This window comes from Protomyces lactucae-debilis, assembly GCF_002105105.1.
Source record: "Protomyces lactucae-debilis strain 12-1054 chromosome Unknown BCR37scaffold_6, whole genome shotgun sequence".
Lineage (NCBI taxonomy): Eukaryota > Fungi > Ascomycota > Taphrinomycetes > Taphrinales > Protomycetaceae > Protomyces > Protomyces lactucae-debilis.
Genome location: NW_024467998.1, coordinates 147,889 through 169,553, shown reverse-complemented (window position 1 = coordinate 169,553; position 21,665 = coordinate 147,889). Strand labels below are relative to the sequence as shown.

Below are 21,665 nucleotides of genomic sequence, written 5' to 3'. Positions count from 1 at the left end.
TTGAACTTTGGCCACTGTGCAACTCTCAACCAGCTACAGGCTATAGTACGTCTCATGGTCACTGCAAGCAGCGCTCCACTCTAGATGCGCATTCCTGCAGTCTCTCTTCCTCTAGTTCTGTCTCTCAAGTGTGTCTGACCAACAAAGTCAGATCAATGCTGTGCTTTAGTGCGGTAGAGTCCCACCTGCCAAGCGAATGGACAGCCAACATTCTCGTCCTTGACGCTGCCACAGCAAAGCAAGTAACGCATCTACTTCTTGCTACAGATGCTCAACATGCTAAAGTCTTGCTCAATGCCTTTGATCCGAGCCTCTTCCCCGCGTCGTTCACGGAACCAGCACAGCGGCCTCGAGCTCGCGTCACAACAGGTACAGTCAACAACGATCTCATGGCTTCGTCTGACATGTCCCTATCTCTTCTGATACACTGCGCCGTGTTTACCGCATAGGAGGACGATCGAGACCAATTTGAACGCCTTGCACACGATACACGCATGACAAAGGTACTAGCACGACTACGACGCGTGTCAAGGGAGGTTCCAAGCGTATTGAATGCCGGCTGTCGAATCCATTCGCAAAGCGTTGCCGAGCTAAGGAAGGCAGTCCGTCATCTTGAATGCGACTTCACATCGCTTGCCAGGGCGCAAGCGAACCGGATTTCCATGGCCATCGCTCAGCATGGTGCCAAGAATATGCAAGTTGCCGTACGTGATGACGCCCACCAATTTAGATCCACGCAACGGTCCCTTACTGACTACATCAATCGATGTACAAAATACGTTTGAGAGAAACTGAACAGCAGGGGACCGACGAAGAGAACAACAAGCAGGCACGACAAGCACGACGCAACGCATAAAATAGTGCGCCAAACGAGGAGCAAGACAACGACAGCGATACAGAGACCGCACAACACGTCGTACAGTACACTACTTCTGCCCTCGCCAGACTTGAACCCTACTGACTACTACAGGGCAAACGTAGCCGGCCAATCACGGCCAAAGCTCAGCTGCTAGAGGCTGCAGCAAATACCAGGGACTACCGCGCCGCCACAGCCGACGAGGTGGAACAAGCGCAAAAGCGTAGCAAGCGTGCAAGTCACCTTGCACAACAGCTGTAGAAAGTACATAGTCAGCCTCATTTGCTCTAGAGCTATGCCTGAACCATTCAGAGTCCTGGCCCGCCAGCTGCAGCTCGCTGCGTGCTAGTCACCAGCGATCACCAGTCCTCACCCGTTGATCGCCAATATACTACGCCTCGATCATCGCCCTATTGTCACCAGCGCCATAGTTCTACCGTTCGTCGTTCGTTTATCTCACCGTATCAGTCTTCCGTTTACCACCGGTCTACCAGCCCTGCAGCTGGAAAGTTCCCGTAGAACAGGATCCTTAAGGTGGGGTCTCAACATCATTCTTCGGGCCTTGCTCTTGAGTAAAGTCTTGTGCGGCAAGAGACGCCTGTAAGACAGTTGTTCATTGCTTTGCGAACAGACTGGATTGCGCAAATGATGGCAAACCGGATGGCAACCGAGTTAGTCGTGTTGCGCTGAGCAAGGATGCTTTGAGCACTCATGATTTGGTTACCAGACGATGCATGTTGTGGGCTTCTCTACAGCCGTGTTTGAGACTGAAACCGATCGACCGAGGCTCGGATGGCCCAGCAGGTCATAAAGGCTTGACCGTGACAAAGGCCATATGCATGGCCATCGATCGTGACACCTCAAACAGATATGTGAGCCAACACACATCGGGCAGTTTGATCATGATTCCACCTACATGAAGCGGCCTAAACTGGACTTCAACTTAATTCACATCACTGTGGATAAGTCAATGACCAAAGAAACAAGCTGAAGCATATACCTCGTGTGCAGCAGATGCTTTATCTCAAATTCGCGAATACTTTAACGCCTGACATTCGCTTGCGCCGGTGATTGCAGAAAAAGCATAATTGAGATATGATCATACCGCACAGCGGGTCAATTTGACATGAGAAGGACAGCAACGCTCGAGCGTCTCTTCAGAGGCAGCTCGCTGCCCATGGAATCTTTCAGATGGTCCTAGATTTTGCGGCTTCTCAGGGGGCTGCAATTGGTGCGTGCCGATCATGCTACTGCTACTGCTGCAGGGGAATGCATGCGGAAAGACTTGAAAGAAGACCACCTGCAACTGCACAACTGCAACTTTATTCTCGCTCCTGATCTGAACATCTGGGCAAGGCCGCAATGGACTCCTACCACCTTGACTACATGTCTTTGGCCATGCGGAAATTTTCTGATCGTACGCTGCTGGCCATCTTCATCTGGCTTGTCATTGCCAACTGCTCCTTGGCTCAAGACAGGTGCCGACAAATTGCTATGCGGGCCACCAAGACCTTTCAATCCCCATATTGCGGCACAGATGCAGATAGGGCCAAATTCTGTGCGCAAGGATGCAGCCGTCGCATTGCTGATTACATTTACGGCCAAGCGAGGACCCCAGCAGATGTATGCTCCTTCGTCAATCCCGCGTTCGAGTGGGACCTCCGTTTTCAAAATATCCACTCGATGGACGCGCTGCCCAGCAATCTGGGAATCTCAGATGAAGGGTGTTCACAATCAACTAGTATTGTGTGCATGTGTGTGGTGGATGTGATGCTGCAGCGTACAGCAGTAGATGGTCAAGTGCTTCAGCAACCTGGATGGGACGTTCTCTTACAGGCAGCAATGGCCAATGACCCGTGGTTGTGCTCTCCTGACAGGATTGCAATTCGCATGATACCAATTCAATTTGCAGGTCAACCTTGGTACAGGAGAGTAGTGCAACAGGAAGCAGCTGAACCGGGAGGTCGATCAGATGAGGGCCTCTGGTTACTATATCCGCATGTTCCAGAGAGGGCTTATGAACAAATCAACTGCGGTGCCGAGTTTTCCAGCGCATTTGCAGACCTCATTCAGGCTGATTCTGGCAGCTGCACAATCAAACGTCCTGACTCGAACAATGGAGCCCGTGGTACCCTTGGCATCAAGTGTTTTGATGGACCAGGTATGAATGACCTTGTCGAACGGCTCCAAATGCTTTACGGAGCAGATCCAGCCACAGCACCTGCACAAGGAATGAGCTTTATCCATGTTCGAGATCGATATGCACGGATAGCTGGAGAAGTCTACCTTGAAATTGGCCTTGGTCAGGACCTTGCCTTCGTGGAAGGACAGCAGATGGGCAACTACATGGCGGGTTATTCGGTCCTTGCGCCGGAAGTTCTTGCATATTTTGAACAACCCTATAGGTAGTAGCTGAAAACATCGTAGTTTCATAAACTAAAACTTGACAACACCCACAACAAAATTACTACCTACATTTAATCACATCAATGCCTCAGAGTGAAAGTGTTTGTAATGATGAGAGCCACCTAAGATATAGACAGAAATAAGAGTATGCAATCACTTGGCGGCAAGGGTCAGCTTTGCCCTTGCCATAGTCAAGCCGTGTGTGCTCACTACCCACAGAGGCCTTGATGTAGGTTCTGAACATCATTCTAGAGCCTCGCCTTCAAGCAGACTCTTCTGCGATATAATACACTGGAGGAGAAGTTGCCCTTGACACTAATGACAGACTGAATCTCGCCAAGGTCGGCAAAACGGATGACGACCGAGTTAGTCGTGTTGAGTTGAGCAAGGACGCATTGAGAACTCATCCTTGACTACTAGACGATGTTCTGGGCTTCTCGACAGCCGCAGATGAGACTGAAGCCGATCAATCGAGGCTCGGATGGCCCAGCAGGTCATAAAGGCTTGACTTTGACAGAGGCCATGGACAACGATCGCGACACCTCAAACAGATATGTGAGCCAAAACACATCGAGCAGTCCAATCATGATACTGCAGACCACTTAGTGCGGCCTATGCTAGAGCACAACTTGATTCAGATCGCGGTGGGTAAGTCAGTGGCCAAAGAAGAACAAGCTGAGGCACATACATCGTGTGCTGCATATGCTTTATCTCAATTCGCGATCTCCTCGATGCCTGACGGTCGATTGCGTCGGTGATTGCAGGAAAAGCATGATTGAGATATGATCATACCGCACAGCGGGTCAATTTGACATGAGAAGGACAGCAACGCTCGAGGCGTCTCTTCAGAGGCAGCTCGCTGCCCATGGAATCTTTCAGATGGTCCTAGATTTTGCGGCTTCTCAGGGGGCTGCAATTGGTGCGTGCCGATCGTGCTACTGCTACTGCTGCAGGGGAATGCATGCGGAACAACTTGAAAGAAGACCACCGCAACTGCGCAACTGCAATTTTATTCTCGCTCCTGATCTGAACATCTGGGCAAGGCCGCAATGGACTCCTACCACCTTGACTACATGTCTTTGGCCATGCGGACATTTTCTGATCGTACGCTGTTGGCCATCTTCATCTGGCTTGTCGTTGCCAACTGGTCCTTGGCCCAAGACATGTGCCGTCAAATTGCTATGCGGGCCACCAAGACCTTTGAATCCCCATATTGCGGCACACTTGCGGATAGAGCCAAATTCTGTGCGCAAGGATGCAGCCATCGCATCGCTGATTACATTTATCGCCTAGCGTGGTGCCCAGCAGATGAATGCTCCTTCGTCAATCCCGCGTTCGAGTGGGACCTCCGTTTTCAAAGGTTCCATTCAACAGAAGCGCTGCCCGGCCGTTTGGGCTTGGCTGGTGAAGGTTGTTCGCATTCACCTGGTACGCGTATTGTTTGCATGTGTTCGGTGGATGTGATGCTGCAGCGTATCAGCAGACATGTTCAAGTCCGTCAGCAACCTGAAGGAGGTAATCCCATGCAGGAGCCAATGGCCAACAGTCCGGCGCGGTGCAGTCCTGCTATTGTTGCAATTCGCATGAATCCAATTGAAGGCTCATTTGAAAATTGGTACGGGAGTATGGTCCCATCCGAGCGCCCCTGGCAAGTAAGGTCAATGACAAAACAATCCACTGATATCAATTGCGATGCTGCGTTTTCCAGCGCATTTGCAGATCGGCTGATTGAGCCTGGTTCTGGCAGCTGCACAATCAAACGTCCTGACTTGAGCAATGAAGCCTCCGGTACCCTTGGCATCAAATGCTTTGGTGGGCCAGGTATGGACGACATTGTCGACCGGCTCAGACAGCTTTACGAGGCAGATCCACGTGCTCAAGCACAGAATTTCATCCGTCTTCGAAATGAATATGCACTGATAGCTGGAGAAGTCTACCTTGAAATTGGCCTTGGTCAAGACTTTGCTTTCGTGGCAGGTCTGCAGATGGGCAACCACCTGGCGGGTTATTCGGTCCTTGCGCCGGAAGTTCTTGCATATCTTGAAGAACACTATAGGTAGTAGCTGAAAATATCGTAGTTTCATAAACTAAAACTTGACAACACCCACAACAAAATTACTACCTACATTTAATCACATCAATGCCTCAGAGTAAAAGTGTTTGTAATGATGAGAGCCACCTAGGATATAAACAGAAATAAGAGTATGCAATCACTTGGCGGCAAGGGTCAGCTTTGCCCTTGCCATAGTCAAGCCGTGTGTGCTCACTACCAACAGAGGTCTTGATGTAGGTTCTCAACATCGTTTCTAGAGCCTGGCTCCTGAGCCGCCTCTTCTACGACATGGTACGCTTAAGGAGTAGTTGCTTTGGCTTCGAGGACATACTGAATTTCGCTGACGTTGGCAAACAGGATGACGATCGAGTCAGTCGTGTTGCGCTGAGCATGGATGCGTTGAGAACTCATCCTTGACTACCAGATGGTGTTGCGGGCTTCTCTACAGCCGTAAATGAGACTGACACCGACCGACTGAGGCTCAGCTAATAGGGAGGTCGCCAAGACAAAACCTTTCAGATGGGCTAATTTCCGCTTTTCAGGGGTCACATCCAGGAGAGCAAGATACCATGGGACCCCAGGCAAGGAGCAAGTGCAGTGCTGGCAATTGCTACACAGTCTTTTTTTTTCACATACGAAAATTCTTCAGAAGTATCATCTGAGCAAAGCTGCAAAGAACTTCCATGACTTTGACCCACATGCTCATGCAACACATGCACATGGCGATGCAAAGGCCAGCTGCAGCTCGAGCACTGGCAGTCTTTGTCATTTGGCTGGCCGTTGTTGGATGGACTGTGGGAGATCCTCAGGAAGATCTACAATGCAATCAAATCGTTTTTCAAGCCAGCGCCACCCTTCGACTTGCAGCGAGTTGTACTGGCATCCAACCGGCTGAAGACTGCGAGCAACAGTGCAAACGCCGCATCGCTGATCTCATTTACGGCATTGCACGAAAAGAACCAGATATTTGCTTCTTCATCAATCACCAGTTTGATTGGGATATTCGCATTCAAAACATATGCTGGGTTTTGGACCGATGTCCGTGCATCGCAGAGGGCCCGATGCGGCACGCGGGAGATCACATGCTTATGTTCGGTGGAAGTGGCGGTGCAGCGAGCTCTCCAAGTACTTGGACTGCTAGCTCACGATCAGTGCCAGACTCGCAATATTGCAAACCGCTTGCTGGAACAAGCCTTGTATTATCAAGGTTGGTACGGAGACTCTCTCACTCCAAATGAATGGACCTATATAAATGAGCCCAACTCGGATTGGAAGTGGCAAGTGGTGTATGAAAGCTCCCTTGTACCACAGCCTTCCCAACAGCCAATCCAGTGTGTTGCCGCCTTTTCCAGCAGGTTTGCAGATGGCGCAATCCCTCTCAGTCGCGGAAGGCATGGCCCGCAGGCAGCGTGGACGGCCGATAATCCTGGCGTCTGTACAATCCGCTATCCTGATCGGTCGGCGCCAGGATATCCGAACACCGGGCAAGTCGGGATCAGGTGTTATGGTGATTACCTAACATTGGTCGTCAATCGAATCGAAGCGCTTTATCGACTAGAAAATCGCAACCATCAACAACTAGCTCAAAGGCAAGTTACCCGTGGGCGTATTCATTTCCGGTACCAATGCGCTCAAATCCTTGGGTCCTGTCTGGAAGAACTCGTTGATTCTGATTTCGCTCAGTTCTGGTTTGAAAATTACGGCTTTCAATTGACCCCCGAGGAGCAGGGGGTATACTTTGCGAACGGCCCACAGGCATTTATTTAGATTTCATACAGCAGTCATGCATCAATGCTTTGAGACAAGTAGTAAGATGATGCAATTGACTATAATCTAGTCTGAGAAGAGGGTAGGCAAGAACTTGGTGAGGTCCTGCTTGCCCTTGCCATCTTCAAGCTTCTTGTGTTCGCTACCGGCAAAGGCCTTGGTGTAAGGGTTCAACCTGAGTGCCACGGCCTTGTTCTTGAGAGGGTTCTTCTTCTGCACCATGGTGCGCTTGACGAGTGGGTTGCCCTTGGCCTTGAGGACAGACTGGATCTCATCAGAGTTGATGAGACGAGTAACATCCGAGTTGGCCATGATGTGTTGAGGAAGGACGTAGCCAGACTTCATCTCAGATGACCAAATGCTGTCGAGCAGGGAGAATGCAGACTGTGTCCAGATGCAAAATCGGCCGAGGTGACCACCAGGGGCGAGCTGGAGCAAGTTGAGGGTACGCACATTAGCGACCTCCACACCGGGGATGTTGCGGAATGCCTTGACGAGACCTTCATCCTTGTCGTAGATGACCAGGGGACCACGACGCTGGGTGTGACGCCTGTTTCGGAGCTTGCCCTTACCGGCGCGGACCTTCTTGGAGTTGGCAACCTTGAGGACATCACGGTGTGCCTTGTGCTCCTTGAGGAAAGCAACAGCCTCCTTGGTCTTCTTGAGGCCAGAGACATCGTCGGAGACGACGAGAGGGCACTCAGAGAGCTCCTCAATACGGTGACCACGAGCCAACACGAGGGAAGGAATGGCCGAAGCAGCAATAGCAGAAGCAACAGCGAAACGCTTCTGGTTCTGGTTGACCTTGAAGTGCCACTTGCGGTAGACCTTTGTAGGTGCAAACATACGACCACCACGGCACATGTTACCGAAAGCAGCCTGACCGGCACGGTGGGTACCACCACCGGAGACACGAGGAATACGTGCGACGGCACGTCCTGTTCCCCAAGATTCAGCAGAGGTTTGACCACCTGCCTTGGTGCTCACGGCGTAGGCCTGACGCTTGTTCTTGGCCATAGAGGTGTGTACCTGCTGCACGACATCTGGGCGGATGGGTGCCTTGAAGACGGCAGGAAGTGAGACTTGGGAGCTGGCGGATGCGCCGCTGTAGACGTTGACTTGAGGCCTGGAGGTGGACATGCTTGCTGGGTGATGTACTGCCTCTTGCTCTCTTGCTGCTCTCCTGTGTCGTTGCTGCTGCTGCTTCTCAATTTTGCTTCGTGGGAAATTTGGGGAATTTGTTGTTGCGCTGTGACTGCGCAGAAGAGGGATGATTACATTGATTAGTCCTGAATGTGCTGTACTGGAAGAGAGTATATGAGGATGTAAATTGGGACAGAGGCTATGTCAGGCTGCCAGACACTGCTCATCAATCACCCTCTCAATCTCAATAACTATTTCTCATTCTGATTAATGTATCCTAAATTACACTGCATGCATCGACAGTGCTGCTAACCAACACTGCAGGTCTGCTGCTAGTCCGTGATGCTCAGTGAGCTGTTTGTCCGCTTCATGGGCTGGCTTGAACGCAGTCGAGAAGACCGCCGCGGCGACAGCATCATCTCTGCAACACGCTTGTCCATACCTTGTGCAGACCCTTCGCCCATCTCATCAAGCGAGGAAGACGGTTGCAACGGCCCAGGTCCGTGCATCTGCTGTTCACGGCGTCGATACAGCGGTACCGTCTCTTCCTGTCTGCCATGTTTGAGTGTTGGCTGAGCAATTGTTCTTGTTGGTATCGCACCACCATCAATCATGGAATCTTGACTGGTTCGCCGTTCCCCCTTGCGAGGCGTCAAGGGTACACCGAACCCAAAACTCCCAACACGCATGAGATCAGGCCTGCTATGCGCTTTAGTCTGTTCATGCGCTGCAAGGAATGCAGACGATGCAGCTGCGGCTGCTTGGTTATTGCGAATCCGCTCGCTTGACTTGCGAGGCGATTTGGGAGAACCTCTGTGTCCTGGTTGAGCAGTAAAGTCAAACGTACGCTCATCAAAGGGACTATTGAGCATCTCCTCATCCACATGGTGTTGTTGCTGTCGATCTAGCTGACGATAACGCTGGCTAAAGAACCCAGGTTGCTCATTCGTCAAAACGCCCATAGGGTTTGTCATGGGCGCATCCGGCGCTAGATGCGGTGAAGGTGGTTCAGGCGCATTCCGACGTGCCAGAATCAATAGATGCTTTCTCGTTTGCGGCAAAGTATGTGGCCAAGCGGCAGCACCACCCGCTGACTTGATGGCGCGTTTCGAGACACGCGACAGAAGCGCAGGTGGCGGCGCAGAGGGAACAAATGGCGGATTCGCATGTGAATACGTCGTCAATTCCATGTCGTAAATATTGGACAGCAGTAAATCTTGCGCTTGTGTCCAGGGCTGTTCCACTGCGCCTTCGCCATCGCTTGAGAGCATGGAAGTCGTAGACATGGTGCGTGCGACGAGCGGCCGGTGTGTATAGCTGGATGAAGAGGCAATAGAAGGTGTGCGCAGGGCCGCGTTGCCGTTGGCTTCGGCCATGGCGGAGTATTGTGGGACATGGAGGTGCAGGTCGGCGGCGCCCCTTCGCCGCGCCGAGCTCATAATATCTGAAGCGTGTATCGATGTAGCGCCGATAGGAAGAATGCGCAAATAGCGAGCGGGCCTTGGTGGAGGTGTTGTGTCTGGATCTCGTTGTCCCGTTTGTGCTTTGCGTCATGATTTTGAAATCTCGCTACGGCGCCGCACTGTGCTGCGGTGTTACGAACGGACCAGGAAGTAGACATGGGCAGTGCGCTGGGCCTCTTCCCAGGCAACACCTCTCACTACCTTTTCATCATTGAACAGCACCCAGTCAGACTGACCATCCACTTGCTTCTTGACAAAGGCGACATAGTGACCCGCATGCACGCTCGACCCCTTGTGACACGCAAGCGCCTTGCACGTATATTCCACAGGACCTGTCTCTTCCATAGCAACGTCTTCAGTTTCTGTTGTGGGTTCTGGTTTTGATTCAGGCTCCTCTGGGTCATCCATGTGCGACATGATCCACTCGAGTGCTGCCTCCGCATTGGCATTGCCAGTCGCTACTGCTCCCCTGACACAAAGATGTTTGGGGAACCCCATGTCCACCAATTGACTGACAAGCCCCTCATCCGCTTGTGTTGTGGTCGTAGGAGCGACATAGGGGACGTCAATATCGATATCCTCCATGTGTGCAAACAACCACTCCATCGCCTCTTCTGTACCACCACCAGTCGTTAATAGTGCCTTTTCGCAACGCACCTTAGGGAAGCCCATAGCCATGAGAGCATCAACGTGTTCTGGACTAGCACGCTTTGTTGCTGGTGCGTTGTCAGGTAAGAGCTCTTCATCAGGCTGCTGCCCAATTGATTTGTAACCTTCCATGGACAAGGAGTCTGGCATCACCACTGCAATCTCGAGCTTTGAAGGCACCCAATTGTCAAGTGCAAAGCGACCAGGGTTGATGACGAGGACTTGAGGGAAAGTTTTGAAGAGTGTTTGCTTGGTTGCCCCGGCCTTGGACTCACAGGCAGGACATGTCCATTCGACCTCTTCAGCGCGCGTGTAAATGTCTAGCAACTCCTTCATTTGCACGGGCTCATACTGCTTTTCTTCGCCTGCGACTGGTCGTGCGGGTACCAAGACACTGATGTGTTCTTGGGCTTCCACTTTGTATGCCACCTTGTTGCACGCCTTGCACTGCGTTCGTTGCTCCGTCCTGAACTTGAAGGCATCTGTTGGGTTGCGGAATCCTTCGGGTGTCTGCAACTTGTCGAGCTTCTCACAGAGGTAGATGAGAAACTCGAAAGCATCTTGTTGACGCATCGTACTGAATTCCACATGACCCTTGCCAATCAGACTCTTGAGCATGGTCGGTGCAATGCCCAGTTGATATGTCTCGTCGCCTCGCTTTTGTTGAACAGCAAAGTCTCCAGATAGCAACCCATCAGCCAACTTACGCATCTGCACCTCAAGACTGCTCGCAGGATCCGGTACAACCTTCGAAACATCCTGCTTGAATGGCACCAGGAATCGCTCTTCAAACAGCGGCAGCGAAAAGAGGCACTGTGCAATACTCGCGAGGTAGCAGGAATTACCGATATTCTTCATACCCGTCAGCCCAGGCCCAGACAACGGCGTCATGTCTTTTCCGTCATCTGTCTGCATGGAGAAGTCCCATTTGAGGTTTTGCTCCACCTGCAATTCTTGCAGAGACTTCTCCGTCTTGACGCGACCGTGCAGATGAATGCCCCAGTGTGACAGATGTTGCTCTAGCATGGGATCGAGTCGTTCTTCATCGCATGAATAGCAATAGACATCGGCCGTCCCTTCTGGTGTGATGGAACCAAGTTTGACTGCTAGAGCGTGTCCGCTGCTATCGACATGCTGTAACCCGTGTCCATTGCCGCCACCACCTCCAAATTGCTGGCGTCCGCATGATAGTTTGCCACAAACAAGACACAACCACAGATTTTCAGAAAGAGTACAGTCTGAGCACGTTGCAAGACTACTGTCCTCCAAAGCCTTGGCTGGTTCTTGTTGAAGTGTTAAGGTATGCTCGCACGCTGTCATTTCTTGTTCCCAGGCTTTCACCTCTGATTGCTGCACAGAGCTTAATGCATTCTTGACGCCATCCACAACAGACTGGAGGTTGGCTGACACTTGATCAGTCGTACATTCACATGTGTAGCAACGTAAGCACATCTCATAGCTATATCGGTCTGCGTTCGTTTCAGCAGCAATAGCAACCTTTGTAGCCGGGGCTTGTTCTACCTTGGGCCGTTCGCGCCGCTGTATGTTGAGAGCAATGGTATGCCCACTGAGTTGATGATGTCCCGCAGCGTGCTCTCGGGTCGGGGCCAAGCAGCCTGCTTGGAAGCAATGCAGACACACGTCAATGCCAAGCTGGCTGTCTTGCGAGTAGAAGCAGGTGCAGCATTCATCTTTGTAGACAGACTGACTTGCACGCGGAGCAACAAGTGTTGCTTGTTCTAGATGTTCACATGGACTCATTCTGCTCTTCTTTCTAGCTTCCATGCAGGTACCGTTGGTCAGTGTAAGTCGTGGAGTTGCAACTGATACGCGTCGTCATTCGCTGGACTGCAACAACACAAACTAGGCAACGCGCTGATTGCAGGATGCAGGCCTCCTCGCATTGGTATCTGCTGCTGTCATTGCTGTTCGTGGCATACCTGTCGTATACTGCCCATCATGGCCTTCCAGAGCCAGAAGTGGCACTCTACGACAGTGATGGCCAGCCGCAATTCAGTGAGGCCAAAGCACTCGAGTATGTACACAGCATGGCAGATGACATTGGCTATCGAATTGTGGGTACACAGGAACATGTCAAGTCGCGGGACTGGCTCAAGCAGGAAATACACAGGCTTGTTGGTGACCTACGGAAAGATCCGAGACGCGATGCATTGTATGAGGTGGAGGTGCTGAACCAGCCTGGTAGGGGCTCGCATCGATTCGACTTTATGGGCAAGGTTGTGATGAAGCAATATGAAGATATTGAAAATGTGGTGGTACGCATTTCGAGCAAGATGAACGGCAAGTCGAAGCAAAACAGCATTCTTGTCAATGCACACCTTGACTCGACATTGCCTTCGCCTGGAGCAGCTGATGATGGTGTTGGCATTGCTATTCAGCTCGAAATTCTCCGTGTCATGACTTCACGTCTGGACGTTTCGCATCTCGAGAATTCAGTCATTCTATTGTTTAACGATGCGGAAGAGTCATTGCAGGATGCGTCGCATCTGTTCGCAACGCAGCCGCATCCTTGGGCGCATACAGTACGAGGCGTGATCAATCTGGAAGCAGCTGGCAACCGAGGACCATCCATCCTATTCCAGGCCACTTCGCCTCAAATGCTTGATGCATACAGTCATGTTCCTTATCCTTACGGCACCGTCATGGCGTCTGACATCTTTGCTACGGGTCTCATCCTCAGCGATACAGACTTTCGGCAATTTGAGCAGTATGGCAACATGACCGGTCTTGACACTGCCATTGTCGCCAACTCGTACGCCTACCACACACAGCTCGACACGACAGCCAACGTAGAACGCGGAGCGACACAGCAGTTTGGTGAAAATACACTAGCGATCGTGACGCATCTTACGCAGCCTGGCAAGGTTTTGCAAGCAAGCGAACCAAAGGTGGATCGTATCTACTTTTCCGTCTTGCAGCACTGGTTCGTCAGTTATTCGACAAAAGCGGGGAATCTTGCCGCTAGGCTCTTATTTTCCATCGTGCTTGGCTATCTTGGCTATGTCGGTGCTCAACCCAAGCAGGTCGCTCGAGCCATGGCCATCCACTTTTCATCATTGGTGGGCGCTCTTGCTATTTCTGTTGCCGTCTCCAAAATCATGACGGTTGCTGGTCTGCATATGAAGTGGTTTGCCAATGACTACATTTGCTTGGTGCTTTACCTCCCGGCAGCCTTGCTTGGCTTCTTGGTTGCAAGCGTCGCCTTCCCAACGACCAGAGTTGAAGCCCATCAAGCATCACTTTTGTTCTTCAGCATCATGAGTCTGCTCCCAATTGGCAGTTCATTCTGGATGTTTTACCAGACTATCAGTTTGCTGTACGCCGCATTCTTGCCAGACACGCTCGTCATGTGGTTTACCGGCTCTGCCCAAGCAATCTTGTTTGGCACAGAAGGCTACTGGTCAGTCCTTGGCATCTTTGTACCCCTCACAGGTCGACTTGGCGGTGATGCACCTGCAGAAACCATTATTGCCATTATTGTTGCTGTGTTGACCTTTTTTGGTCTTCCCTTGCTCCCAGCCTACTTGGCCAGTTTGACACGAGCGACGCGTCAACGAGCGCTAGGCGCGACCGTCATGACTATGCTACTAGGCGCACTGCTGCTCTCTACACGTACCGTATGGGACGCTGCACACCCGCGACGCGTCTTCTCACAACACATGTACAACTTGACCGATGGCTCCACCTCGCTTCACTTCGCATGCGCTGATTCTGCGCCCGGATTTGGTGCATACGTGTCTAGTCTGGCATCACGGCTGCAAGGTGCTGGGATTGCGACTGGACAAGCCGTATCGATGCCCATGAATGAGTGGGTGGCCGAGTGGGATGTCGTCTATCCCTTCTCACAATTCTTGGATAGCTACAAGGTGCCGCTGGAAACGCCAGCACTGCAAGCGTTGTCAGCTGGCTACGAGACGCCAACGTTAGAAGCGAAGCACCAGGTGCGCAGAGGTGGATTGGTTGATCTTGTGCTTGAGGTGAAACATGCTGGACTCATCTGGACGGTCATGTCGTTTGACGCTGATGTGGTGGATTGGTCCCTGCCGCGTGGTATCCAAGGGTATGGACGTCATCACGTCAAGCATGTTGGTACAGATGGTATCAGCAGTCATACGCTGACTATGACGCTCAATGCTACACCTGGATCAAGCTTGTTTATTGACTTTGTGGGCATTGACGTGGAAGCCATGTATCCGCACAATAAGCACAAGGCAGGCGCCCTGTCGCACCCTGTCATGGCACTGTTTCATGAAATCCGCAATGTGCAGGCGCCTACCGAGCGAGACGCCGTCGATATGACGAGCTCGGGTATGCTGGCTGCGAGATTTGAGGTGAAGCTATAGTCGATACAAGGTAGACGGGAGCCACTTCTTGTGGTTTATAGAAATGTACATGTTCTTGTATGTTAAACCACCACTGGTCCGCACACATCGGTGGAGAAGGCCGACTCTTCCGCTAGATGCGGTACCTCAATGTGAAATGCTGACTTTGGGATATGCGGAAGGAAGGTGGAAAAGGCTGTTTGAATATCCAACTGTAGTCGGCGGGAAGCCGGCAATTCTTCGTAGAAGTCAGACAACGCACCGATGTCGTCAACATTCCCTTGACTGCCTCCCTGCAGAGGGCCTGACTGTCGACGATCATACTGTAGGCGGCCATGTATTGGCAAATTGGGCAGTGCACCCGACGGATCCAGCGCTTCCTGCAGGAAGGCCATGCCTTGTTGCCGGTCACCCAAGCCCGAGCGGCCGATCGTCTTGTCTTCGTTCAGCCAGAAGAATTCCCACAAGGTAATCATATCGGTCAGGCAGACGAAAGGCCGATTGCCTGCCACATTGAGCACATTAGCCAAGATCAGTTGGATAATGGCTTGCGCATGATTGGCCGTTGTGGGAGGATTCAACTTGAGCTCGACGAGGCAGAGAGCCAAGTCCCACTTGTGCGTTGAGGTAGCGTGAACCGGCGCGATGGCCATCACATCTCCTTGGCAAGTGACTTTGGTCAGATGACCGTCAACTTTGATGTGCGTCGATGCTGTGATCCCAGTGACGTCGGAAAATTGGCAGAACGGGACTCTCAAACTGTTAAGATAGTCCAAGGCTTGTCTGGTCAAAGTAGCCTCGGTTGTTGCTCGAGGATAGTTCCACGGTTGAAACACTATTGTGAGGTTCCCCAAGTCAACGCTGCTTAGTGTGTACTCCTTCACCTGCAGCGAAAAGTCGAGCGCTGTGAGCACACGTTCTGCGACGTGTAAGCTGCACTGAGACGCTGCGATGGTCGGCGGGCCGGTGACCGCAAGCGACGCTGGAGCAGAGTCTGGCCGCGAGCGAGGAGCTCCTAATGTAGCGACAGTCTGATGACTAGGCGTTCCAGACAGCGCCAACAACCTTCGCTGCAGGGCGATCACTTCATCCTTCAGTTCAGCAATCACCTGGTCCTTGCTTGCGACGCTTTGGCGGATGTTTGCCAAGGACGCGCGAGCATCAGCAAGCTCACTTTGCAGCTGAGCTACCAGCTGAGCTACTGTCGCCGCGACCGGCGATGCAGACCTTGCTGCGGCACCCGCAGTCCTTCGCGTACGCTTTCGCGGACCCATGCTACCGACAATCAAGTTGGCGTTGCAGGTGTTGGGGAGCTCATGAACAGAGGCTTTAATTTGAGGTCGCGATTTTAATGTAGTCAGACTACCTCATGAACACGACTGAAATTCCCAACCACAAGGACAATTACTACCGAACTGTTCATGAATGAGACCTGACCGGCTTGATCATCTATACTGACACACGCTTCACGAAGCTATGCGGACGCAATTACTTTGGCACCCGCTCCGTTATAGTGTTGGCGCGCTCACGGAATCAAGCGTGTTGCGAGGCTTATCGACCTCGCTTCTCGCTTGAAGAATCGTTGCAGGACGCGTTGCATCTCTTTGCAACGCAGCCGCATCCCTGGCCTCATACAACGCGAGGTGCCATCAACCTAGAAGCAGCTGGCGACTAAGGGACCATCCATCCTTTTTCAGGCTATTTTGCCACAAGTAGATCGCAGCAGGTTGGCAAAGACACAATAGCTTTCGTGACGCATCTCACGCAGCGTTGCAAGATTATTGCGAGTGAGCGAGTCAAAGGTGGATCGTATTTACTTCTCCGTCTTGCAGCACTGCTTTGTCAGTTATTCGACAAAGACGGGAAATCTTGCCGCAAGGCTCTTGTTTTCCATCGTGCTTGGCTATATTGGCTATGTCGGTGCTCAACCCAAGCGGGTCGCTCGAGCCATGGCCATCCACTTTTCATCATTGATGGGTGCTCTTGCTATTTCTGTTGCCGTCTCCAGAATCATGACGGTTGCTGGTCTGCATATGAAGTGGTTTGCCAGTAACTACATTTGCTTGGTACTCTACCTCCCGGCAGCCTTGCTTGGCTTCTTGGTTGCAAGCGTCGCCTTCCCAACGACCAGAATCGAAGCCCATCAAGCATCACTTTTGTTCTTCAGCATTATGAGTCTGCTCCCAATCGGCACTTCATCCTGGATGTTTTGCCAGACCCTCAGTTTGCTGTATGCTGCAATCCTGCCAGACACACTCGTCATGTGGTTCACCGGCTCTGCTCAAGCAATCTTGTTTGGCACAGAAGGCTACTGGTCAGTCCTTGGCATCTTTGTACCCCTCACAGGTCGACTTGGCGGTGATGCACCTGCAGAAACCATTATTGCCATTATTGTTGCTGTGTTGACCTTTTTTGGTCTTCCCTCGCTCCCAGCATACTTGGCCAGTTTGACACAAGCGACGCGTCAACGAGCGCTGGGCGCCACCATCATGGCTATGCTACTAGGCGCACTGCTGCTCTCTACACGTACCGTATGGGATGCTGCACACCCACGACGCGTCTTCTCACAACACATGTACAACTTGACCGATGGGTCCACTTCGCATGCGCTGATTCTGCGCCCGGATTTGGTGCATACGTGTCTAGTCTGGCATCACGGCTGCAAGGTGCTGGGATTGCGACTGGACAAGCCGTATCGATGCCCATGAATGAGTGGGTGGCCGAGTGGGATGTCGTCTATCCCTTCTCACAATTCTTGGATAGCTACAAGGTGCCGCTGGAAACGCCAGCACTGCAAGCGTTGTCAGCTGGCTACGAGACGCCAACGTTAGAAGCGAAGCACCAGGTGCGCAGAGGTGGATTGGTTGATCTTGTGCTTGAGGTGAAACATGCTGGACTCATCTGGACGGTCATGTCGTTTGACGCTGATGTGGTGGATTGGTCCCTGCCGCGTGGTATCCAAGGGTATGGACGTCATCACGTCAAGCATGTTGGTACAGATGGTATCAGCAGTCATACGCTGACTATGACGCTCAATGCTACACCTGGATCAAGCTTGTTTATTGACTTTGTGGGCATTGACGTGGAAGCCATGTATCCGCACAATAAGCACAAGGCAGGCGCCCTGTCGCACCCTGTCATGGCACTGTTTCATGAAATCCGCAATGTGCAGGCGCCTACCGAGCGAGACGCCGTCGATATGACGAGCTCGGGTATGCTGGCTGCGAGATTTGAGGTGAAGCTATAGTCGATACAAGGTAGACGGGAGCCACTTCTTGTGGTTTATAGAAATGTACATGTTCTTGTATGTTAAACCACCACTGGTCCGCACACATCGGTGGAGAAGGCCGACTCTTCCGCTAGATGCGGTACCTCAATGTGAAATGCTGACTTTGGGATATGCGGAAGGAAGGTGGAAAAGGCTGTTTGAATATCCAACTGTAGTCGGCGGGAAGCCGGCAATTCTTCGTAGAAGTCAGACAACGCACCGATGTCGTCGCCATTCCCTTGACTGCCTCCCTGCAGAGGGCCTGACTGTCGACGATCATACTGTAGGCGGCCATGTATCGGCAAATTGGGCAGTGCACCCGACGGATCCAGCGCTTCCTGCAGGAAGGCCATGCCTTGTTGCCGGTCACCCAAGCCCGAGCGGCCGATCGTCTTGTCTTCGTTCAGCCAGAAGAATTCCCACAAGGTAATCATATCGGTCAGGCAGACGAAAGGCCGATTGCCTGCCACATTGAGCACATTAGCCAAGATCAGTTGGATAATGGCTTGCGCATGATTGGCCGTTGTGGGAGGATTCAACTTGAGCTCGACGAGGCAGAGAGCCAAGTCCCACTTGTGCGTTGAGGTAGCGTGAACCGGCGCGATGGCCATCACATCTCCTTGGCAAGTGACTGTGGTCAGATGACCGTCAACTTTGATGTGCGTCGATGCTGTGATCCCAGTGACGTCGGAAAATTGGCAGAACGGGACTCTCAAACTGTTAAGATAGTCCAAGGCTTGTCTGGTCAAAGTAGCCTCGTTTGTTGCTCGAGGATAGGTCCACTGGGGATACACTATTGTGAGGTGCGCCAAATCAACGCTGCTTGTTGTGTACTCCTTCACCTCCAGCGAAAAGTCAAGCGCCGTGAGCACACGTTCTGCGACGGGCAAGCTGCACTGAGACGCTGCGATGGTCGCAGGGCCGGTGAGCGCAAGAGCTGCTGGAGCAGACTCTGGCCGCGAGCGGGGAGCTCCTAAGACGGTAGCAGTTTGATGCATAGGCGTCCCAGACAGCGCTAACCACCTTCGCTGCAGGGCGATCACTTCATCCTTACTAGCAACGACTTGTTCTAGGCGGGCGATCGCTTCATCCTTACTAGCAACGACCTGTTCTAGGCGGGCCTTCAAAGTCTCGATGACCTCGTCTTTGCTTGCAACGACTTCCCTTATTCCAGTAATCACCTGGTCCTTGCTTGCGACGCTTTGGCGGATGTTTGCCAAGGACGCGCGAGCATCAGCAAGCTCACCTTGCAGCTGAGCTACTGTCGTAGTTGAGGTTGCCGCGACCGGCGATGTAGACCTTGCTGCGGCACCTGCAGTACTTCGGGTACGCTTTCGCGGGCCCATGCTTACGACAATCAAGTTGGCGTTGCAGGTGTTGGGAAGCTCATGAACAGAGGCTTTAATTTGAGGTCGCGATTTTAATGTAGTCAGACTACCTCATGAACACGACTGAAATTCCCAACCACAAGGACAATTACTACCGAACTGTTCATGAATGAGACCTGACCGGCTTGATCATCTATACTGACACACGCTTCACGAAGCTATGCGGACGCAATTACTTTGGCACCCGCTCCGTTATAGTGTTGGCGCGCTCACGGAATCAAGCGTGTTGCGAGGCTTATCGACCTCGCTTCTCGCTTGAAGAATCGTTGCAGGACGCGTTGCATCTCTTTGCAACGCAGCCGCATCCCTGGCCTCATACAACGCGAGGTGCCATCAACCTAGAAGCAGCTGGCGACTAAGGGACCATCCATCCTTTTTCAGGCTATTTTGCCACAAGTAGATCGCAGCAGGTTGGCAAAGACACAATAGCTTTCGTGACGCATCTCACGCAGCGTTGCAAGATTATTGCGAGTGAGCGAGTCAAAGGTGGATCGTATCTACTTCTCCGTCTTGCAGCACTGCTTTGTCAGTTATTCGACAAAGACGGGAAATCTTGCCGCAAGGCTCTTGTTTTCCATCGTGCTTGGCTATATTGGCTATGTCGGTGCTCAACCCAAGCGGGTCGCTCGAGCCATGGCCATCCACTTTTCATCATTGATGGGTGCTCTTGCTATTTCTGTTGCCGTCTCCAGAATCATGACGGTTGCTGGTCTGCATATGAAGTGGTTTGCCAGTAACTACATTTGCTTGGTACTCTACCTCCCGGCAGCCTTGCTTGGCTTCTTGGTTGCAAGCGTCGCCTTCCCAACGACCAGAATCGAAGCCCATCAAGCATCACTTTTGTTCTTCAGCATTATGAGTCTGCTCCCAATCGGCACTTCATCCTGGATGTTTTGCCAGACCCTCAGTTTGCTGTATGCTGCAATCCTGCCAGACACACTCGTCATGTGGTTCACCGGCTCTGCTCAAGCAATCTTGTTTGGCACAGAAGGCTACTGGTCAGTCCTTGGCATCTTTGTACCCCTCACAGGTCGACTTGGCGGTGATGCACCTGCAGAAACCATTATTGCCATTATTGTTGCTGTGTTGACCTTTTTTGGTCTTCCCTCGCTCCCAGCATACTTGGCCAGTTTGACACAAGCGACGCGTCAACGAGCGCTGGGCGCCACCATCATGACTATGCTACTAGGCGCACTGCTGCTCTCTACACGTACCGTATGGGATGCTGCACACCCACGACGCGTCTTTTCACAACACATGTACAACTTGACCGATGGGTCCACTTCGCATGCGCTGATTCTGCGCCCGGATTTGGTGCATACGTGTCTAGTCTGGCATCACGGCTGCAAGGTGCTGGGATTGCGACTGGACAAGCCGTATCGATGCCCATGAATGAGTGGGTGGCCGAGTGGGATGTCGTCTATCCCTTCTCACAATTCTTGGATAGCTACAAGGTGCCGCTGGAAACGCCAGCACTGCAAGCGTTGTCAGCTGGCTACGAGACGCCAACGTTAGAAGCGAAGCACCAGGTGCGCAGAGGTGGATTGGTTGATCTTGTGCTTGAGGTGAAACATGCTGGACTCATCTGGACGGTCATGTCGTTTGACGCTGATGTGGTGGATTGGTCCCTGCCGCGTGGTATCCAAGGGTATGGACGTCATCACGTCAAGCATGTTGGTACAGATGGTATCAGCAGTCATACGCTGACTATGACGCTCAATGCTACACCTGGATCAAGCTTGTTTATTGACTTTGTGGGCATTGACGTGGAAGCCATGTATCCGCACAATAAGCACAAGGCAGGCGCCCTGTCGCACCCTGTCATGGCACTGTTTCATGAAATCCGCAATGTGCAGGCGCCTACCGAGCGAGACGCCGTCGATATGACGAGCTCGGGTATGCTGGCTGCGAGATTTGAGGTGAAGCTATAGTCGATACAAGGTAGACGGGAGCCACTTCTTGTGGTTTATAGAAATGTACATGTTCTTGTATGTTAAACCACCACTGGTCCGCACACATCGGTGGAGAAGGCCGACTCTTCCGCTAGATGCGGTACCTCAATGTGAAATGCTGACTTTGGGATATGCGGAAGGAAGGTGGAAAAGGCTGTTTGAATATCCAACTGTAGTCGGCGGGAAGCCGGCAATTCTTCGTAGAAGTCAGACAACGCACCGATGTCGTCAACATTCCCTTGACTGCCTCCCTGCAGAGGGCCTGACTGTCGACGATCATACTGTAGGCGGCCATGTATTGGCAAATTGGGCAGTGCACCCGACGGATCCAGCGCTTCCTGCAGGAAGGCCATGCCTTGTTGCCGGTCACCCAAGCCC

General features: G+C 52.1%; 11 protein-coding genes across 11 annotated transcripts; 8 read left to right on the top strand and 3 right to left on the bottom strand.

Moving 5' to 3' along the window:
- Nucleotides 1-38: 38 nt before the first annotated feature.
- On the top strand, nucleotides 39-698 carry BCR37DRAFT_378295 (uncharacterized protein). Its single transcript, XM_040869012.1, has one exon. It carries the CDS (start codon nucleotides 156-158, stop codon nucleotides 447-449), a length of 294 nt encoding a protein of 97 aa, XP_040726308.1. The 5' UTR covers nucleotides 39-155; the 3' UTR covers nucleotides 450-698.
- A 1,342-nt stretch (nucleotides 699-2,040) lies between these two features.
- On the top strand, nucleotides 2,041-3,475 carry BCR37DRAFT_408073 (uncharacterized protein). The gene has a single exon (XM_040872133.1). It carries the CDS (start codon nucleotides 2,219-2,221, stop codon nucleotides 3,263-3,265), a length of 1,047 nt encoding a protein of 348 aa, XP_040726307.1. The 5' UTR covers nucleotides 2,041-2,218; the 3' UTR covers nucleotides 3,266-3,475.
- An 836-nt stretch (nucleotides 3,476-4,311) lies between these two features.
- BCR37DRAFT_397687 (uncharacterized protein) lies at nucleotides 4,312-5,322 on the top strand (the record flags this gene model as incomplete). The annotated part of the gene is made up of 1 exon (XM_040871737.1): nucleotides 4,312-5,322. The coding sequence occupies one exon, from the start codon at nucleotides 4,312-4,314 to the stop codon at nucleotides 5,320-5,322; it is 1,011 nt and encodes a 336-aa protein (XP_040726306.1).
- Nucleotides 5,323-6,034: 712 nt separating this feature from the next.
- BCR37DRAFT_386478 (uncharacterized protein) lies at nucleotides 6,035-6,553 on the top strand (the record flags this gene model as incomplete). Its single annotated transcript, XM_040870443.1, has 1 exon — nucleotides 6,035-6,553. The coding sequence occupies one exon, from the start codon at nucleotides 6,035-6,037 to the stop codon at nucleotides 6,551-6,553; it is 519 nt and encodes a 172-aa protein (XP_040726305.1).
- A 595-nt stretch (nucleotides 6,554-7,148) lies between these two features.
- On the bottom strand, nucleotides 7,149-8,273 carry BCR37DRAFT_409625 (60S ribosomal protein L4; the record flags this gene model as incomplete). The annotated part of the gene is made up of 2 exons (XM_040872159.1): nucleotides 7,229-8,273; nucleotides 7,149-7,204 (listed from the first exon to the last, which is right to left on the bottom strand). Exons 1-2 carry the CDS (start codon nucleotides 8,220-8,222, stop codon nucleotides 7,149-7,151), a joined length of 1,050 nt encoding a protein of 349 aa, XP_040726304.1. The 5' UTR covers nucleotides 8,223-8,273.
- Nucleotides 8,274-8,399: 126 nt separating this feature from the next.
- BCR37DRAFT_378289 (uncharacterized protein) lies at nucleotides 8,400-9,698 on the bottom strand. Its single transcript, XM_040869011.1, has 2 exons — nucleotides 8,550-9,698; nucleotides 8,400-8,497 (listed from the first exon to the last, which is right to left on the bottom strand). Exon 1 carries the CDS (start codon nucleotides 9,662-9,664, stop codon nucleotides 8,558-8,560), a length of 1,107 nt encoding a protein of 368 aa, XP_040726303.1. The 5' UTR covers nucleotides 9,665-9,698; the 3' UTR covers nucleotides 8,400-8,497; nucleotides 8,550-8,557.
- Nucleotides 9,699-9,818: 120 nt separating this feature from the next.
- Nucleotides 9,819-12,097, bottom strand: BCR37DRAFT_397685 (uncharacterized protein; the record flags this gene model as incomplete). The annotated part of the gene is made up of 1 exon (XM_040871736.1): nucleotides 9,819-12,097. One exon carries the CDS (start codon nucleotides 12,095-12,097, stop codon nucleotides 9,821-9,823), a length of 2,277 nt encoding a protein of 758 aa, XP_040726302.1.
- Nucleotides 12,098-12,267: 170 nt separating this feature from the next.
- Nucleotides 12,268-14,574, top strand: BCR37DRAFT_334118 (uncharacterized protein; the record flags this gene model as incomplete). The annotated part of the gene is made up of 1 exon (XM_040867128.1): nucleotides 12,268-14,574. A coding segment is annotated over one exon (2,307 nt), but the record flags the coding sequence as incomplete, so codon positions are not given.
- A 1,725-nt stretch (nucleotides 14,575-16,299) lies between these two features.
- Nucleotides 16,300-17,926, top strand: BCR37DRAFT_408058 (uncharacterized protein; the record flags this gene model as incomplete). The annotated part of the gene is made up of 2 exons (XM_040872132.1): nucleotides 16,300-17,272; nucleotides 17,326-17,926. The coding sequence occupies exons 1-2, from the start codon at nucleotides 16,629-16,631 to the stop codon at nucleotides 17,924-17,926; spliced, it is 1,245 nt and encodes a 414-aa protein (XP_040726300.1). The 5' UTR covers nucleotides 16,300-16,628.
- Nucleotides 17,927-18,566: 640 nt separating this feature from the next.
- BCR37DRAFT_378280 (uncharacterized protein) lies at nucleotides 18,567-19,349 on the top strand. The gene is given in 3 exon segments (XM_040869010.1): nucleotides 18,567-19,017; nucleotides 19,119-19,213; nucleotides 19,226-19,349. 1 exon segment carries the CDS (start codon nucleotides 18,589-18,591, stop codon nucleotides 18,922-18,924), a length of 336 nt encoding a protein of 111 aa, XP_040726299.1. The 5' UTR covers nucleotides 18,567-18,588; the 3' UTR covers nucleotides 18,925-19,017; nucleotides 19,119-19,213; nucleotides 19,226-19,349.
- A 619-nt stretch (nucleotides 19,350-19,968) lies between these two features.
- Nucleotides 19,969-21,266, top strand: BCR37DRAFT_412747 (uncharacterized protein; the record flags this gene model as incomplete). The annotated part of the gene is made up of 2 exons (XM_040872232.1): nucleotides 19,969-20,612; nucleotides 20,666-21,266. 2 exons carry the CDS (start codon nucleotides 19,969-19,971, stop codon nucleotides 21,264-21,266), a joined length of 1,245 nt encoding a protein of 414 aa, XP_040726298.1.
- Nucleotides 21,267-21,665: the final 399 nt, after the last annotated feature.

Excerpts from the sequence above, each read along its gene's own strand:
- BCR37DRAFT_378295 (XM_040869012.1), top strand. The coding sequence starts at position 156 with ATGCTGTGCTTTAGTGCGGTAGAGTCCCACCTGCCAAGCGAATGGACA.
- BCR37DRAFT_408073 (XM_040872133.1), top strand. The coding sequence starts at position 2,219 with ATGGACTCCTACCACCTTGACTACATGTCTTTGGCCATGCGGAAATTT.
- BCR37DRAFT_378289 (XM_040869011.1), bottom strand. The coding sequence starts at position 9,664 with ATGAGCTCGGCGCGGCGAAGGGGCGCCGCCGACCTGCACCTCCATGTC.
- BCR37DRAFT_378280 (XM_040869010.1), top strand. The coding sequence starts at position 18,589 with ATGACCGTCAACTTTGATGTGCGTCGATGCTGTGATCCCAGTGACGTC.